General features: G+C 37.2%; 1 protein-coding gene across 5 annotated transcripts in view; it reads left to right on the top strand.

The window, feature by feature from the left end:
• The window catches only part of ASCC3 (activating signal cointegrator 1 complex subunit 3), a 382,634-nt gene that overhangs the window by 63,253 nt on the left and 300,372 nt on the right, over positions 1–19,009 (top strand). For all 5 annotated transcript variants that reach the window (XM_062186549.1, XM_062186553.1, XM_062186551.1 and 2 more), the window contains one exon: positions 15,001–15,121. In XM_062186549.1, the coding sequence (XP_062042533.1) occupies positions 15,001–15,121 (121 nt within the window). The remainder of the gene's footprint in view (positions 1–15,000; positions 15,122–19,009) is intronic.

Genomic DNA, 19,009 nt, shown 5'->3' with positions numbered 1-19,009 from the left:
GAGCCAGGAGCTTCTTCCAGGTCTCTCACATGGGTGCAGGAGCCCAAGCACTTGGGCCATCTTCCACTGCTTTCCCAAGTGCGTTAACAGGGAGCTGGGTGGGAAATGGAGCATCATGGACTGGAACATCACAGCTTAACCTGCTATCCCACAACGCAGATCCAGTTTTTCTGTTTGTTTGTTTGTTTGTTTTTTTAAGATTTATTTATTTATTTGAAAGGCAGAGTTTACAGAGAGAGAGAGAGTCAGTCAGTCTTCCATCTGCTGCTTAACTTCCCAAATGGCTGCAACAGTCAGAGCTGGACCACTCTGAAGCCAGAAGCCAGAAACTTCTTCCAGATCTCCCACATGGGTGAAGGGTCCAAGCACTTGGACCTGGAAAAGCTGCTGCTTTCCCAGGCACATTAGCACGGAGTGGGCTTGGAAGTGGAGCAGCTGAAACTCAAACTGGCATCCATATCAGATGCTGGCATTTCAGGCAGGAGCTTTATGTGCTATACCACAACGCCGGCCTGGGCTGGCCCCGTTTTTAAAAATTTATTCATTTATTTGGAAGGCAGAATGATAAAGAGAGGAAGAGACAGAGACAGAGAGAGAGATGTTCCATCTGCTGGTTTACTCTCCAAAGGGCCACAGCAGCCAAGGCTGGACCAGGCTGCAACCTCGAGGCAGGAATTCAATTCAGGTCTCGATGTGGATTCAGGAGCCCAAGCACTTAGGCCATCTTCCACTGCTTTCCCAGGCACATTAGCAAGGAGCTGGATCTTTTTCTGTCTTGCCAAAGAAGGTACTTTAAAGCATGAATTTTCAGCCATCTTTTCTATGTCATTAAAATGATAATACCTATTTTCCCAGAAGGCATGTTCTTTCCTATCCTGAGTGTAAAAAGATGGAATTTTTAAAGATAATTTTATAAATAAATTTAAAAGTAAAATTCTTTTGTGTGTTTTTATTCAAAAAGTAAAATGACTATAATTAGGATTCATATTTTTTGTGACAAATTAAGGTTTAAAAGATTTATAAATACTCTAGCATTTGAAGATTATAGAACATCTAAACGTAATATGTAGATTTTACATGCTAACTGCACTGTCACAATCAGTGACCAATAAACCATTCTTTTTACTTAGGAATAAAAATGAAAAGCTAATTTGATCAAGCTAATAAAAATTAATTATGCTATGTAGTTGTAGTTTTTAATAAGAATAACTTACTTATAGCTTTTATAAGTATTTTGATGATTATGGATAATAGCCAAAAACTACAGCAATCAGGAACTCATTGTTCTTTATATTACTGTTAAGCCTTATTTATATTTTGCTTTGTTTTGATAACATTAGTCCTTTCTCTGGTTTTATATGAATTTTAGTTTTCATAACTTAGTGTGCATTTTGTATGTCAAGTGGTAACACCCAATATAATGTGTGATATAATATTCTTGGGGAATGAATTTCTGTGTAGTGTTTAGCTTTTTGCTTTTTCCTCAAGTAAAAAAGCCTGCTGATAAATGCTGTTATTTTTATTGTCTGTGCCAGTAAGGAAAGAGACATGTTATGCTGGTCTTCTATGAAATGTAATAAATCTCATACAAATATTAAAACTGTATGTGCATACTCTAGGAGAAAATGCTCATTTTTCAAGATATACAAGCAAATGAGCTTCGTTGAAAAGCAATATCTCTCTTGTCTACTCCAGTTTATAAATCTGACTATTCAGATGCTCAATTAAAATTTTAGTTTTTGTGTGTACACTGCTGTTCCTTTTCCTAGGTAGCTTAGTTCTACTTGAAAAGCATATTATAGATCCCAAGGATTATATCTCGCTTTGAGTTAGATACTAGACCAACGAGCGCTAATATGATTAAATTATTAAAAAGAATTCTGTTGCTGTTATGAAATATTAATATTAGTGACTTAAAATATTTTGTTTTTAGAAAATATTGCATATCTGCCTGATTGCCAAAGTGATTAAATCATGTTTGACAAGGAAAAAAAAAAAAACAAGAAAAGATTTTTCATTTGAAGAATTGATTTTGAAAGAGGAAATAAGTAATGTTTAAATTTTTAACCATTAGACTTTGCACTGTTAGTTTTGAGGTGCTTTTGTCTAGATGATAAAAGACTTTTTTGTTTACAAAATGTCTGGTGTTCATCCTACATTTGGTGAATGAGATAAAACTATTAAACCCGAAGTCACACCTAGTATGATAAAGTGAAAGTTCCAATGAGACAGATTGGATTTAGTATTAAGGATTTTTTGACCATTAGTGTTCTCTAGCAGTAGCATGAGTTGTCCATTGGCACAAATATGCTAGGTGTTCATTTGCAGGAAAAAATTTTCTATAAGAAATAGAAGTAACTGTTTATTGAGCACTTCCTATCAGACACTGCTAACTTTTTAACAAATGAGGAAACTGAAATCTCCAGAAGATTGCTTATGGACAGTTATTTGGCGCAGTGAGTAATTTGCTGCTTGGAATGCCTGCTTCTCATGTCAGAATGTGTGGTTTGAGTCCCTGCTACTGAGCTTCTGATTTGGCTTCTTGCTTATTTGCATCCTGGGAAACAGCAGGTAATCTGTTAACTACATGGGTTCCTGATGCCCAAATAGATGAAAGGATGGAGTTCTAGGCTCATGGCCTCTGCCTGGCCAAGTCCTGGCTATAGTGAATATCTGGGGAGTAAGTCAGTAATGAAGATCTCTGTGTTTCTCTTTCCCTCTGTCTCTCAAATTTGGAAAGTGTATGTGAAGGTTGACTGTAAAATTCTTCTTTGTTTTGGTTATGTTTAAGATTTATTTATTTGAAAGGTGCAGTTACAGAGAGAGAGAGGGAGAGACAGATCTTCCATCTGTTGGTTCCTCCCCATGTGGTGCAACACCTAGGGCTGATCTAGGCCAAAGCCAAGAACCAGGAATTTCATCTGGGTCACCACATGGGTATCAATGGCCCAAGCACTTGGACAATCTTCTACTGTTTTCCCAGGCACATTAGCAGGGGGCTGGATCAGAAGTGGAGTAGCCAGGACTTGAACCAGAGCTTATATGAGATGCAGGTAGTAGGTAGCCTAACTGGGTTACTGTGTGCCACAATGCCAACCCCCAAGATTCTTCCAATTCTAGAAAACAAATTGAAATGTAGACATACTAGGAGTAAGCAGGAAGTTTAACTAAAAGCTGTGATCTAACCAATAATTAAAGTTTTAGTTGGAGCTGTGGTTTGAATATACTGTTGCTTTTTATAACATAGTGTGAAATATTGTATTTAAGTTTACCAGAAGAAAATGCATGTTGCAAGCAAAACTTACCTCCTTGAAAGATGTTAAAATAAATATGCATATCAAAATTATTCTGTTAATATTTGCGTTCATGAGTTTCCCACTAAGTCATACTATTGTGTACTTTTAGAGCATATTGTTTTGTTTTAAAGACTTATTTACATATTTATTAGAAACGCTGATTTGCAGACAGGGACGGGGAGAAACAGAGAGAGAGAAAAAGATCTTTTATCTGCTGGTTCACTCCCAAATGGCCACAACAGCTGGGGCTAGACCAGGCTGAAGTCAGGAGCCAGGAGCTTCTTTTGGGTATCCCATGTGGGTGCAGGGGCCCAAATACTTGGACCATTTTTTGCTGCCTTCCCAGGGACATTAGTAGGGAGCTGCATCAGAAGTAGAATAACTGGGACTCAAACTGGTACCTATATAGGATGCTGGCATTGCAGGTGGAGCTTAAATACACTGTGATACAATGCTGGCCCCTGGAGTGTATTCTTCAAAGTTTTATTCTGCCATAATTACTTTTGAATGATAGTGCATTAATATTATATATATTTATAAAAGATTCCTATTTTTTCAGATCAAAAGAGTATGAAAATGCATGCTTTGTATGTAAGGCACTTAATACTTTGCCTGCAACTTAAAGCAGTGTAAAAATGTTAGATTTTGCTTTCATCATTATTATAACACAGATTGTTTTGTGTACTTTTCTTACTCTGCTACTTGATTATGACCATTTATTTTAGTAATGCTAAACACCTAAAGTTAATTGCTTATTATATGTAAGGCACCTGGTCAAATAAATTTACATACATTATTCAGTCCACTTTATTCCACTTGAAGATTATGTCCTCCTTACAGTTTAGAATACAGAGGCTTGGAGAGGATACTTAAAGTCGTAAGGCTGGAAAACAGTATACTCATTATTTGATCCCAGATTTCCTGTGCTAAACTGTGATATTATACTAGTGTTCATAAATACAGTAAATTATTTAATTGACAAAGGATAATGATGTTGATGACTTAGGATGCAAGCACAAAAAAGAAGTTTAGAAAATATGAGTAATGATGATATCAGTGAGTTATAGTAATCTTTATTTTTCTTAAGTTTTGTAAAACACAGAAAGTTTTCAGAAACACCATTAAAATGTTTTGAGAAACAACACTATATTAATATAGATCTGTTTTGTAAGACATTCCTTGATCAGAAAATTATGTTAAAAAAAAACCCTTTAATAGTACAAAGATATTTTAAAGCACTATCTATTTTGTCACCATTCCTTCTAATAATTTTTGATCATACAGTCTCAATATGAATGTATTTAAATTTTAAATTATATGCCTGTGTTGTACCTGTGTTTATCATAAGACACACATCAAAGTAGAAAATTTAAAAAATGCTATTCTGGGGCTGGCATGATGCAGCGGGTTAAACCACTGTTTACAATGCCTGAATTCCTTACCAGAGTATCTGTTTGAGTCCTGGCTGATCCACTGCTGAGCTCCCTGAGAAGGCAGCAGAAAATAGCTAAAGTACTTGATCCTCTGCCACCCATGTGGGAGACGTGGATGGAGTGCTTGTTCCTGGCTTTGGCCTGGCCCAGCCCTGGCTGTTGTAGCCATTGGAAGATGAGCCAGTGGACTGAAGAGATCTCTCCCTACCTCCTCTTCTCTCTCTCCCTCTCTGGCACTGTGCCTTTCCAATAAATAAATAAATCTTGGGGGGAAAAAAAAAAACGGAGAAAAGATGCTAATCTAAAAGTTATCCTAATAACAGTAATGCTGTTGAAACTCTAGAAAAATGTGATTGTATATAATTAAGTAGTTTTGAATCTTAGTTTAACTTTTTCTATGTTTTGGCACGCTTGTTTTATAATCATTTCAGGATTCCATCTTTAGAAGAACAGGAAATCACTGGAGAGTTTTTGGCAAAAGGTGGAGGGAAGGTAGCATACAATGATCAGATCTGAATTTCATACAGTTCACTCTGATTGTAATATGGAAAATGGTTTGGAGAATATTTTGCAAAGATATGGAGAAGCTATTTAGAAGACCTTTGAGTGGTATAGGCAACAAATGCTTAGGAGCTTAAAACAGACAAGCAGAAGGACTTGAAATCTGTTCAGTGGATAAAATCAAGAATAGTTGGTAACAAGTTACATGACAGGGATAGGGTGAGACCAGAGAGTTAAGGAAGTGTTAAGGAGGCCTTTTAATGCTTCTCATTTGTGTAACTGGAAGGAATTGAAAAAAGAAAAAAAAAAATCATGGAAATAGAAAACACTCAGAAAAGGGTATAGTGAGTGAAAACCTATGGACAGTTCCAGACATAAAATTTTGAGAAAACTTGAGTCCTCCTATTGGAGATGTTAACTCAGCAACTAACATATGGCACTTAGAGTGGTGATCTGGGACTGATGTATAGAGTTTCAGCGTATACTTGCTCATGGAGGTTAATAGTTTGGATGTGAACAACTAATGAGAAAATATGGAGTGAGAAATACCCTAAGGAGCTATAACATTTAATAGTCAGGAAGTTGAGGATAAGCCTAAACCAGAAGACTGCAAGGAAGCAGCCAGAATGGTAGGACATATATCTAAGGAGTGATGCGTCAAGGATATCAAAGGAACGATGGGTTTCAAGGACTCATAGGAGTTAGCAATGTGGAAATGATGTATTGTGGAAGATGAAGGATAGTGAGTCTTAGAAAATGTTCGTTAGCTGGCCGGCGCCGTGGCTTAATAGGCTAATCCTCCACCTTGCGGCACCGGCACACCGGGTTCTAGTCGCAGTCGGGGTGCCGGATTCTATCCCGGTTGCCCCTCTTCCAGGCCAGCTCTCTGCTATGACCCGGGAAGGCAGTGGAGGATGGCCCAAGTCCTTGGGCCCTGCACCCACATGGGAGACCAGGAGAAGCACCTGGCTCCTCGCTTTGGATCAGCAACAATGCACCTACCGCAGCGGCCATTGGAGGGTGAACCAACGGCAAAAAGGAAGACCTTTCTCTCTGTCTCTCTCTCTCTCTTACTATCCACTCTGCCTGTCAAAAAAAAAAAAAAAAAAAAAGAAAGAAAGAAAGAAAGAAAATGTTCATTAGCAAATTTCCAAGTGAGTATCCTCCAAACAGAATGGGTAGTAACAGTTACTATAGGATGACCATACCTAATTCAAAAATCTAAAACCTGAGTGCTCCAAAATCACTGACATGCCAGCCCAAGTAGAAAATTCACACCTGATGTCATCTGACAGTCATAGGCAAAACAGATGCACTAAAAACATTCTATAAAGTTATCTTCAGGCCATTTGTGTAAGGGGTATATGAAACATTAATGAAGTTTCATGTTTAATTTTTATTTATTTTTCATTTTATTTTAAGAGATCATCTACTCACTGATTTACTCCACAAATGCCCACAACTGCCAAGGCTAGAAGAGTCTGAAGCCAGGAGTCCTGAATTCGATCCAGATCTTCCATGTCAGTGGCAGGGACCCAAGTACTTGAGCCATCACCTGCTGCCTCATAGGATAACATTAGGGGGAAGTTGTATCAGAAGCTGAGGAGCTAGCTGGTACTCTAATATGGGATGCAGGAATCTAACTACAGCTGTTAGGGATCTCCATTGAATTGTTCATTTAGCCTTGGATACCCTACCCAGAATATCTCATATGCAAATGCAAATAGTCCACAATTTGAAAAAAATCTAAAATACTCTAGTCCCTAACATTTTAGATGGGGAATATTCAACCTGTATCTACTGAAAATGTTTCATAGATATATCTTTATTTTATTTTTGTTTTCTGTATTCTACACTTCAAGAATATTAAAACTTTGAAAATTTTAATCTGGAAAGGGGCTGGCTGGCTGTTGCAGCCATTTGGGGAGGAACCAGCGGATGGAACATCTCTGTCTGTAACTCTGCCTTTCAAATAAAACAATATTAGGGAAAAAAAGGGGGGGAGGGCTGGTATTAGAAATTCTAGTTTACACAACCTATACTAAAGACAGCTACAAATTCATACTATACTAAATTATTTATGTTTATTTTAGTAGTCCTTTTATTTTTAGAGAAACAGTTAAATGGGCTCTGGTATTTGAATAAATATGCAAAGTCTTGGATAAACAATACTGATTTGTTACTTATTGGAATAAAACCAGTGTATTGGATGTCTCCAAAGTATGATCACTTCATCCAGTTATGGTGATTATTTATACTTATTTACCATAGTTTTCTATTTGGAAAATTAGGTAAAGTGTCTGTTTTGGAATTTTATAAGAGCCACTCAAGTATTTGGAAATGAAACATTGTGTCCTACTGTAGTCTTACCTGTAGTACTTGTGGAATATCACAAGTTCCCTTAGTTTTCCATGTAATATCACCTTTAAACAGTCTCTTTACCATCTTGGTTACTCATTCATTAATTTTTCATTGTAACTTCCTTAGAAAGTATAGATTAGAATTGAACTGAGCACTCTAAATACGGTTCAACCAAACTAGTATCATTAAATGGGATATTTGACAAACTGTATTACCACTGACACATTAAAACTGAATTGTGGGGTTTTGTGTTTACTTCCAATATGTCTTATTATAACTAGCCAGATTATGTCAGATTATTCAGAAAATTTAAAAATCTTGATTTTAAAGTTTAAGTCTTAATAAATCATGGATGATGTTAACACTCTTAGTATATTTGGTTTAATATTCCTTGAAGTTGATATATTATGATAGAATTATTCAACAGTACAATACCATGACCAATCCTTGGATAATACCTTTGGTGGCTGATAATCTTGTAATCTACCTAAACCTATTGCAGTTAAAAAGTTGCCTCATGGGAAGCTGCACTGTGGTATAGTAGGTTAACACTCCAACTGTGGAGCCTGCATCCCATATGAGTGCCAGTTCATATTTGGCTGCTTCTCTTCTAATCCAGCTCTCTTCTGTGGCCTGGGAAAGCAGTAGAGGAAGGGTCAGGCACTTGGGCTCCTGCACCCACATGGGAGACCCAGAAGAAGTTCCAGGCTTTCAAACAGCACAATAACTTGAGCACAGTAGTGTTTTGTTTCTAAATCTTTGACTCTAATCCAAGTAGGTTTTTCATTTTTCAAGTCAGTTATAGAGAGAGAGGGAGAGACATCAGAGAGATTAAGATCTTCCATCTACTGGTTCAGTCCCCAGTTGGCTGCAATGCAAAGGCAGGGCAAGCCGAAACCAGGAGCCAGGAACTTCATCCGGGTCTCCCACATGGGTGCAGGGGCCCAAAGTGTGTAAACCCATTGTGCCACAACATTAGCACCCGCCCCCCTCCTTTTTCTTTTCTTTTCTTTTTTTTTTTTTTTTTTTACCAGTTTTCATAGGGTTTATAGTTTTATTTTTGATGGTGTATTACCTTAAAGGTTTAATAGAACTTTTCACTTTACTTTTAAGGTGATATATCTGTGATTCATTTGATGTTATGTTGGGAATATAGCATTCTCTATAGCTTTGTTCCTATTCTATTAGCAATGGTATAATTTGGTATATGGCAGAAAGTGGGATTTACCTTTCTTGAGAGATAAGAAAACTATTTTTATTAAGTGTTGCATTGTCAAGAAACAAGGAAGTGATGCTGTTTTAAAATTATTCTGTATATGTTCTAAAATAATTGTTTTTGACTTACCAGGAATTTAGACTATTGCTTAACTTTTACTACTTTCATTCATTAATTTAATGAAGACCTAATTTTAAAATTTAATGAAAAGGTTTTATGGTAACACTAAAAACTATACAGTCTATGTAAAAATACCTTAACACACAATAATGGCTTGGGGCTGGTTTTGTGGAGCAGCTCCTTAAACTGCTGCTTGCAATGCAACGTCATCCTATATCACAGTGCCATCTTGTGCCCTGCCTGCTCTGCTAATATTCCTAGATAGGTAGTGAAGGATGGCTCAACTACTTGGCCCTCAGCTATGCATGTGGAAGACCTGGATGGGGGTGCCTGTCTTGCCTCTGTCAGCCTAGCTGTGATGATCTGGCCATTTAGGGAATCAACCTAATGATTCCCTAAGACACTGATGGAAGATCAGTGTCTATCTGTCCCTCTCTGTCACTCTGCCTTTAAAATAAATAAATTTATAAATAAATCTTACACAAAAGAAAACATGCTGATTGAAATGTCCCCATTCCATATTAGAGTGCCTTGTTTGAATCCTGGCTATGCCGCTCGTGATCCAGCTTTCTGATAATACAGACCCTGAGAGGAAGTATGTGATGGTACAAGTATTTGAGTCCCTGCCACTCATGTGGAAGACCCTTAAGGTGTTCCAGGCTACTTGCTTTGGTGTTGCCCAGCATTTGTGGGCATTTGGAAAGTGAACGAATGGATGACAGACCCCTTGTCTATCTCTGTCTCTCTCTAAATTTTTTAAAAAACAGATAATAATGGCTTTAATTATATATTTATATGTTACCCATCTGTATCTGTTGTGACTCCCTGAAATCTCAGATTCATAGTTTTTAGCCAGGCTAGTGAAACTTCCTTTTCATTATTTGAGAGCTGCATTCTTTTTTTAAAATTTCTTCAGTGAATGTCTACTTCTGTACTCTTAGCTAACCTCTCCCTCCCTGCCTGTTTGTCTCTCTTTCTTTCTCTCTCTCTCTCTTTCTCTCTTTTTAATTTGATGCATTGGAAACTTGCACGAGTGTACAGAGCAATGATCCAGACAGCTGTACCTTTACAAACAGATACTTTTTGAGTGCCAAATTAGTTTGTAGTGCAAATCTTGAATGAGAACTGCACCTGCTCTCAATGTGGATGAAGGTGGCAGATGTTACGGGAAGGCTAATTTTGGCACTTATTTAAATCTAATTGGCAGCTTACATCACCATTTTCTGGGATTTTTCACCTTGGAGTCATGGAAATCCTGCTTTTGACACCAAAACCGCCTTCTTGTTTTGTTTGTAGGATTTAGTTGTGTTATTTTTGAGAAATATTGAGCTCTTTGTGTTGTGATCCTATGCTTGGGACATGTCATTAGAAGTTTTCTTATATACTAGTGGCTTCCTAAAATTGGGGCTAAAATTGTTTAACTAGACATTTTAACTAAAATTTATCAGGTATGAACATTGCATTTTAGAGTAAGTAACTTTGAGTAGCCAATATTAAATATAAACATATATCTGCCATTATACATTATTTTCTTAGAGAATAAATGATTACATTTTAGGAATTAATAAATTCTTTCAGAGTTGATAGGATTTAAATGGCAGTTCGTGCTGCATGTAGAGTGTTTTCTAGTATCATTTTATTTACAGTGTGAGAAAAAGCCAGTATACAGGTGTGTATTTCAGGTATCTGGTTTTAAATTTGCAGGATCTTTAATACCACCCTTTGACTTAAGCACAGGGCTTATGCCTAACAGCAAATCAGAATATTTCTTTAAAATGCGTTTAGGGAAAATTATATTTAATCTTTATCTTTCAACCCTTAAGTGATTTGCTTATAACTTTTAATATTTTAAGTTCATAAGTTATAGCTTTCTTGATATATAATTCACACATCTTATGGGCACCTATGAAAAGGGCATAGATCATTATTTTACTATACATGTGGATAAAAGTGCAGTCATGACCACAATTTCAGGAACTTTACATTCCCTGAAAACATATCCTGCATCTTTGTAACTGCCATACTCCACGCCCTTCCTCCTTCCCCTTCCAGCTCTAGAGTACTACCAATCAACTTTCTGTCTCTGTAGATTGTCCTATTTGGGATGTTTTGTACAAATGGAATCACTTCTTATTAATTTGGGGCTGGTATAAATAACATTTATTATTAATTTGGGAATGGCTTCTTTGGCTACTAAAATGTTTTACAAATGCATCCATGTTGTATACTACTTCACTCCTTACAACTGAGTAAGATTTCATTGTGTGGATACACCACATTTTGTTTATCTGTTCATAAGTTGATGAACATTTGGATTGTCTCCATCTTTTGGCTACTGTGAATAGCCAGATTTATAGAAAATAACAAGATTTATAGTGGCTCCCTCCCAGGAGGGAGTGCCAAGTGCCCACCCCTTAAGTGAAATGGGCTGGTGCTTTATAACAGCTTGGATCATGCTGAAGAATACGATTATTACTAATACAATTTAATTTTGTTGGCTTGATTTGTCCTTAGGCATTGGCAGTTTTACCTACCATTGCTTTTGCACTATCAGTGCAAATATCAACACATAAAGTAAGTTTTTAAAAAAAAAAAAGCTAGACTAAGTATTGTGGAAATAGTTTTGATCTTCTGGACGCATCTCAGGGATCCCAGCAGTCCGTATATCATATTCTTATTGCAGGCAATGAAGTGAAAAAATATGCTGAGGAAAAGAAGGAAATACAGTGTCTTTTATTATAGCCTTTATCCTTGTCTGAAACCCTTTCTACCACATACCACCTTTTTCTTGATGGCAGTAGGTGGGTAGTGTCATGAGTTATATATGACTAATTAATATCTTTTATATTACCTACTTTAGTATCATTGTTCATGCACAATATATTCTGTGTTCATTTCATATTACAAGTTTCTGGCAATATTCGAAGGTGTTACCCTAATGTGGTGCAGATTTCTTTATGTTTGGATTCAGATATCATTTCACAACTCAATTCTATACTATTGTGTAACTTTGAACTTTTTTTTTTAAATTAAACTTTTATTTAATGAATATAAATTTCCAAAGTACAGCTTATGGGTTACAATGGCTTCCCCCTCCCAAAACTTCCCTCCTACCCGCAGCCCTCCCCTTTCCCGCTCCCTCTCCCCTTCCAATCACATCATGATTCATTTTCAATTCTCTTTATATACAGAAGATCAGTTTAGTATATATTAAGTAACGATTTCAACAGTTTGCCCCCATATAGCAACACAAAGTGAAAAAAAATACTGTTGGAGTACTAGTTATAGCATTAAATAAGAGTGTACAGCACATTAAAGACAGAAATCCTACATAATGTTTTTTTTAAAAAATTAATTAATTTTCTATGCCATTTCCAATTTAACACCAGGGTTTTTTTTTTTTTTCATTTTCAATTATCTTTATATACAGAAGATCAATTCAGTATATAATTAGTAAAGATCACATCAGTTTGTACCCACGCAGAAACACAAAGTGTAAATATACTGTTTCAGTACTAGTTATAGCATCACTGCACATTAGACAACACATTACATGGGATGTAAGCACACAGTGACTCCTGTTGCTGACTTAACAATTTGACACTCCTGTTCATGGCGTCAGTAATCTCCCTAGGCTCTAGTCATGAGTTGCCAGGGCTATGGAAGCCTTTAGAGTTCACCGACTTCGATCTTATTCCGATAGGGTCATAGTCAAAGTGGAAGTTCTCTCCTCCCTTCAGAGAAAGGTACCTCCTTCTTTGATGGCCTCGTTCTTTCCACTGGGATCTTACTTGCAGAGATCTTTCATTTAGGTCTTCTTCTTCTTCTTCTTTTTTTTTTTTTCTTTTCCATGGTATCTTGGCTTTCCATGCCTACAATACTCTCATGGGCTCTTCAGCCAGATCCGAATGCCTTAAGGGCTGATTCTGAGGCCAGAGTGTTGTTTAGGACGTCTGCCATTCTATGAGTCTGCTGTGTATCCCATTTCCCATGTTGGATCTTTCTCCCCCTTTTTGATTCTATCAGTTAGTATTAGCAGACACTTGTCTTGTTTGACATGTACTCCATAGAATACTATACAGCAGTAAGAAACAATGAAACCCAGTCATTTGCAACAAGATGAAGGAATCTGGAAAACATCATGCTGAGTGAATTAAGCCAGTCCCAAAGAGACAAATTTCATTTGTTTTCGCTGATCGGCGACAACTGAGCACCAAAGGGGAAACCTGTTGAAGTGAAATGGACACTATAAGAAACAATGACCTGATCAGCTCTTGTCCTGACTCTAGATGTACAATGTAATACTTTATCCTTTTTAGTATTTGTTGTTGTTGTTGTTGTTCTAGTACTAGTGGTTGACCTCTGTAATTAACACACAATTATTCTTAGGTGTTTAAATTTTAACTGAAAAGTGATCCCTGTTAAATTTAAGAGTGGAAAAAGAGAGGTAGGAGATGTACAATTTGGGACATGCACAATCAGACTTGCCCCAAATGATGGAGTTAGAAATGTACCAGGGGATTCCAATACAGTCCCATCAAGGTGGCATGTACCAATGCCATCTCACTAGTCCAAGTGATCAATTTCAGTTGACAACCGATGGCTCTGATAGGTCTAAGAATCAAAGGGTAACTTTGAACTTTTAAATCAGTTCTCTGAAGCTTAATTTTCCTTACATGTTCATTTTAAAGATTTATTTATTTGCGAGGCAGACAGAGACAAGGGAAGGCACAAAGACAATCTTCCATCTGCTGGTTCACTCCTCAAATGGCTGCAACAGCTAGGGCTTGTCCAGGCCAAAACCAGGATTCCAGAATTTCATCCTGATCTCTCAGTGGATAGAAGGGCCCCATGAACTTTGACCATCTGCTGCTGTTCTTTCAGGCCCATTAGGAGGAAATAGAGCAAATGGGGACTCAGACTGGTATTCTGATATGGAATGTCAGTGTGTCAGGCATGGCTTAACCCTTTGTGCCACAATGCCAGCCTCTCCTTACATTTTTCTAAAGTTTATTTCTCTAAATCCAAAAAAAAAAATTATTTAAAAGATTGTTAGTATTTATTAGGTAGCATTAGTAAAATGCTAATGATAGTACCTGGTATTTAATAAATGCTCAGCAAATACTGGTTGATGTATTTAAATTCATAGGACAGAATCATTTTGCTTTTACTGTTTTTTTGTGTGTGTGTACATCTGCAGTAAAAGCACAAGAAAGTATTGATTACACTTTTAATGTCTTATGTACTCAACATAAACTTCTATTTTATGATTTTATTTTTGTGAATTCTCTGAGTACAGTAAAAATTTGGGTAATATAACATTCCCACATGTAAAATTAGAGTATAACATTTCTAAGAAGGAAAAATATATATTCCCAGATCATACTGGAAGAAATCTAAACACATTCTAGAATAATTTTATCATGTAGTTATGTAATTGAAAGTCTGAATTCTAACACTACTTCTCTGACTCTGAAATCAGCTTAGCTTTTGGCAACTTGCTTGCATAGGACTGTGGAATATGTACAAGAAATTATTATAAAGTTACATAAGCCATTTACTGTATTGTTTTAGATTTCAGATTTATTAAGCATTTAAAATACATGTAAAATTTGACATGTAGTTGTGATTCTTAAAACATTCTAACAGTTCTTCAGCAAATTTTATATAGTACAATTCTTTACAATAGCAAATTTTATGTAGTAAGTTGTAATATAAAATAATACTCTTTATTTGGGAAAACCAGAACAGTATGTTGAAAAGCAAATTAATTTTAACATTTCATTTGGTTATACCACGTGTAAATATTCATTATTCTGTGATTTAAAGTTCTATGTTCAAATCATAATTATTTTTTAAAATGGACTCACATTCTTTTTTTTAATGCAATTGCAGATTGCTTTTTATAAAACTGTGAATGCTTCTTAGCAATGTGAGGAGTTATTTTTCTTAAAATTTTGGGTACATCTGTATTAGCTTGACTATTCCTCTGTTGAAGAGGGTATTAATTATTCAAAAAAGTTAATTTTGTGGTAACAGGCTTTTTTTAAATTTTTTTCCTTTTTTTTATAAGCTGTTTGAACTGCTGGGACCTGAAGGGCTTGATCTTATTGAGAAGCTCCTCCAGAACAGAATCACAATTGTGGATAAATTCCTTAATTCTTCAAATGATCATAAGTTTCAGGCTCTTCAAGGTAAGAAAATATTCAATCCTTAAGGAATGATTGAGCAAAAGTATGCAATTATAAAGGAATAGTTCATCAGTTAACAGATCTTTTTAATTTAATTATATTTTGGTACTTTATGTAGTTTACTGATACTGTCCTGTAAAGGCGAATTTAAGTATGTCAGATTATGAGACTAATGTAAGTGACCTATATAGGAGCATATTATAACAGTGTTTGATGATGCCAATTTTTTTTTTTTTTTTTGACAGGCAGAGTGGACAGTGAGAGAGAGACAGAGAGAAAGGTCTTCCTTTTTGCCGTTGGTTCACCCTCCAATGGCCGCCGTGGTAGCGCGCTGCAGCTGGTGCACCGCACTGATCCGATGGCAGGAGCCAGGTGCTTCTCCTGGTCTCCCATGGAGTGCAGGGCCCAAGCACTTGGGCCGTCCTCCACTGCACTCCCTGGCCACAGCAGAGAGCTGGCCTGGAAGAGGGGCAACCGGGACAAGATCGGTGCCCCGACTGGGACTAGAACCCAGTGTGCTGGTGCCACAAGGTGGAGAATTAGCCTAGTGAGCCGCGGCGCCGGCCAATGCCAAATTTTTTGGGTAAATTTCCTTAGAACAGTCATAGTACTTAAAAGTGACTATATATAGTATCCACTATGGACCAAATAGTAGTGTAATTTCTCTCCAACTTTTTTACTTTTTTAAAATTTATTTATAAATATATATTTTTAATTTATTTATAAATATAATTTATTTATTTGAATGGCAGAGTTACAGAGAGAGATGGAGTGACAGAGAAAGAATCTTCCATCCATTGGTTCACTCCCCAAATGGCCACACCAAAGCCAGGAGCAGGAGCTTTTTCTGGGTCTCCCAAATGGGTACAGGGCTCAAGCACTTGGGCCATTTTCTACTGCTTTCCCAGGTGCATTATCAGGGAGCTGGATGGGAAGTGGAGCAGCTGGGACTCAAACCAGCAGCCATATAGCATGTGATATCACAGGCTGCAGCTTTAGCTGTTATTCCACAATGCTGGCCCCAACTTTTCACTTTTAAAACTTTCAAACCTTAAGTGAAAGCAGCTGAATAATACAGTGAACACTTACACAGCCTTCTTGCAAATTCACCAAGCCATTAACATTTTGTCCCCTTTGCTCCTTTCTGTATACACATACACATTTATGTTTTAAATTTCATTGAATAATGATAGTACGTTCCAGACATCATGATATTTCACCTTTACAATCTTCTTCATACATCTAAAAACAATGACAGTCTCTTGTGTAACTACATTGTAGTTATCATAGTCAGCAAATTGAGCACTTACAGTGTCATGCATTAGATATATTAAAAAAACCCTCAAGAATTATAGAAAGGTGGCTGGGCAGCCAAAATTATTAAAGACTTCTGATTTGTGACACAGCTTATGCCAGACTCTGGTTTAAGTGACAAGCAAGAAAATGAAATTTCTTACAAATGTTCATTGTGCACCTCACAAATAGTTTGCAAAATTGCATAGATTTAAGGTTTTTAAGTGGAAGAATATAAAAAGTCATACAACCTTCTTCAAACTACTCAACATCTATTCTTCTATATAACATGTCATTTTCTACTTATATTTATGATTATGGCACTAAAAGGAAATAATAAACGCAGGTTTCCTACAGATTTTCTTTTTTTTAAAGATTTTTTAAAAATTTATTTATTGGAAAGGCAGAGTTATTGGGGGGCGGGGAGAAAGATGTCTTCCACAGGTTCACTACCCAAATGGCCGCAACAGCTGGGGCTGGGCCAGGCCAAAACTAGGAGCCCATAGCTTCGTCCTAGTCTCTCACATGGATGCAAGGGCCCAAGCACTTGGGCCATCGTCATTTGTGCCTCCCTTAAGCCACTTGGAGGGAACGGGATTGGAAGTGGAGCAGCCAGGGCTCAAACTGGCACCCATGTGGGATGCTGACATCACAGGTGGAGGTTTATCCTGGTTCACAATGCCAGCCCCTTACAGATTTTGTTAACTACTCATCAGTGTTCCCAGAAGCCTAGAGTTGCTTTGATGTTACCAGAAACTCGGAAAGTTTGAATTTGGTTTCTTGGTTCTCTAAGTATATTGAAAACTTGTAAATTGCTTGCTCCAAGAGGGCTCCCTCCCACCTGTAGAGTTGTGCATAATCAGAAAAATAGCATTTAAAGCATTTAAAGTCAATGTCTATAAGAAGAAAAGGAATGAGTTTAAATATCCAATGCTATGATATTGTAAATTCTGAGAATTTGGTTTCATTTTTTTTTCAGTCTCCTAGGTGTTAATATAGAGATATTTACTGATACCAACTTTCAAAAATGCTAATTATTAACAAAGCTTAACATGAGTCTAAAATCATATAAGGACTTGGAATCTGAGGATGATGAGTTAATAGTTTAATTTATGTTCATTATGTTTCATTATGTCCAATTTATAAACTTTATTGTATTAAGATAGTGACTTCTTAGATGCAACACACTTTTAAACTCAAAACAAATATTAATTTAGGATTACTAAAAATATATATGTTTGGGCCATGAGTCTGTCCCAAATGTTTTCTGGTCTTTTCAAGCTTCTTTAACTCATTTATTCCCTTTTAAAACATTATTTTTCCTTTCTATGAGTAGTAAACATCTTATAGACAATTTGGGACATTTATAAATCAGCTGATAACTAGCATATTTTTAAAAAATTCTTTTTAGGCCGGCGCCATGGCTTAACAGGCTAATCCTACACCTTGCGGCACCGGCACACCGGGTTCTAGTCCCGGTCGGGGCACCGATCCTGTCCCGGTTGCCCCTCTTCCAGGCCAGCTCTCTGCTGTGGCCAGGGAGTACAGTGGAGGATGGCCCAAGTGCTTGGGCTCTGCACCCCATGGGAGACCAGGATAAGCACCTGGCTCCTGCCATCGGAACAGCGTGGTGCACCGGCCACAGCGTGCCTACCGCGGCGGCCATGGAGGGTGAACCAATGGCAAAAAGGAAGACCTTTCTCTCTGTCTCCCTCTACTGTCCACTCTGCCTGTCAAAAATTTTTAAAAAAAATCTTTTTAATAAGTTTTTTGGTATATGTGCTTAAAAAATTATTTTCCTTAAATTTCAGAGATATAAGGAAATGCTCTTGTAGAAAAATAATCTTTCTGTTTGTTTGTTTTTGTTTTTAATTTTTGACAGGCAGAGTGGACAGTAGAGGGAGATAGAGAGAAAGGTCTTCCTTTTTGCCGTTGGTTCACCCTCCAATGGCCGCCGCGGCTGGCGCGCTGTGGCCGGCGCACCAAGCTGTTCCGATGGCAGGAGCCAGGTGCCTATCCTGGTCTCCCATGGGGTACAGGGCCCAAGGACTTGGGCCATCCTCCACTGCACTCCCTGGCCACAGCAGAGAGCTGGCCTGGAAGAGGGGCAACTGGGATAGAATCCGGTGCCCCGACCGGGACTAGAACCCGGTGTGCCGGCGCCGCAAGGCGGAGGATTAGCCTGTTGAGCCACGGCACTGGCTAGAAAAATAATCTTTCAACTCTTATTACTTCATCACTGTCATCACTATTCCCATTCACTTAGACCCTTTGATACAAGTTTTGTGTTTAATGATCTTTCAGAATTCTCTCATAATTACCAAATTGTATTACTTCCTAAGTCACCTTAGTATGGCTAGTTATTAACCACATACCATTCTTTGCTTTGTTTTCCAAAATCTGTGTGTTAGAGTGTCATACCTTCTTTTCATTTTGCGTTTGCTAGCTTTGATTCTGCTTTTGTTTGAGTCTTTTTAACCAGATATACATCCATCCTACTCTAAGTCTCTTCTTATAACCAGGAAGTGCAAGGTAGGTGAGAAGTGAGTAGGCACAGTGTACTCACCTCTATGTTAAGGATACTTGTGAATTAAATTT

Source organism: Lepus europaeus, chromosome 3 (assembly GCF_033115175.1).
Source record: "Lepus europaeus isolate LE1 chromosome 3, mLepTim1.pri, whole genome shotgun sequence".
NCBI classification, from domain to species: Eukaryota; Metazoa; Chordata; class Mammalia; order Lagomorpha; family Leporidae; genus Lepus; species Lepus europaeus.
The sequence above is the reverse complement of the archived record's forward strand: the minus strand, read 5'-3'. Positions and strand labels throughout refer to the sequence as shown.